Source organism: Phytophthora parasitica (genome assembly GCF_000247585.1).
Source record: "Phytophthora parasitica INRA-310 unplaced genomic scaffold supercont2.157, whole genome shotgun sequence".
Classification (NCBI taxonomy): Eukaryota; Oomycota; class Peronosporomycetes; order Peronosporales; family Peronosporaceae; genus Phytophthora; species Phytophthora nicotianae.
In genome coordinates, this window is record NW_008649143.1 from 56457 (window position 1) to 57533 (window position 1077).

Below are 1077 nucleotides of genomic sequence, written 5' to 3' on the forward strand. Positions count from 1 at the left end.
ACCCCTGTTCATTCGTTGAACGAATTGGGTTCTCCGAAAACTCGGAGGATCGTGTGTCGAGTTCTGCCGTGGATTGTTGACCTTCGTGCCTGGGTACGAGGGAGTTGCTGAAAAGCGCAACCTTGTATAAATCCTGGGTTTCTGAAGCTAGCAACTCGGCTCTTATCGGCATATAATGAACCCCACGGAGATATTTTGTGGAGCTCTCGCTGCAATTGGCTTAAACACCTCAAGACATTCCTCATTCAGTGTACAAGATTTGTTAATTGAAGCCGAAAATGATCCTTGCTGCTCTGTATGTGTAGGAGGAAATGGTCGGCTAAAGAGTTGTCACGACGGAGGTTTCCGATGTGACGTGGAATTCCGTCGCTGCAAGGTATGCTAAGTGAGGACCCTCAGATGAGTTGCTTACTCGTCTCTGTCGCCGTTACCATGGAGCCACTGGTCCGTCAGAAGTTTGACGCTTTGACTCAAAACTTCACTCCCGATCAACAAAATAGTCGACGATACAATAACGAGCTCCAAACGCTTGCTGTGATCCCTCTACACGTGTTATTAAGTCGACAACAAGATGCTACTGAGCAATCTCTACAGCCCAGTAAACTAGAATTTACCAAGTCACCACGTGTGTTCGCATGTTCAAGAATCTCTTGAATTTCCCCCTTTCAAAATAGGTATCGATTACTACAGGTAATTGAACACTTAATAACCTTCTATAACAGTTTCTGAAACTGAGAAGTCTCTTTAAATAAATCAAAATGAATGGCCAGGAGGCGCTCAGTAGATCCCGACAGACGAGATGCCACGGTAGTTGCAATTCTTCTCGAGTAGTGAGCAAGCGATAATCACTTGGTTTGCGTATGGTAGTGATGGTATGAGATTGCCGAGTGGAATTTGATGCCTCAGGTGCCTTCTCTGGAGAGTGTAATGCCTTCTCGGAAGCTGCTGCGGTTGGGTGTCGCGTTCTACCGGGGAAAGCTGGCCTTCGTGCCTGGGTGGGCCAGGGAGTTGCTGAAAAGCGGCACCTTGTGTGTAGATCCTGGGCGTGAGGCTAGCACCTCGGCTCTTATCGGCATA

General features: G+C 47.6%; 1 protein-coding gene across 1 annotated transcript; it reads left to right on the top strand.

Annotated features, from left to right (window-relative positions):
* Window positions 1-432: 432 nt before the first annotated feature.
* On the top strand, window positions 433-748 carry PPTG_24685 (hypothetical protein; the record flags this gene model as incomplete). Its single annotated transcript, XM_008918216.1, has 2 exons — window positions 433-625; window positions 723-748. The coding sequence occupies 2 exons, from the start codon at window positions 433-435 to the stop codon at window positions 746-748; spliced, it is 219 nt and encodes a 72-aa protein (XP_008916464.1).
* Between the last annotated feature and the right edge of the window lie 329 nt (window positions 749-1077).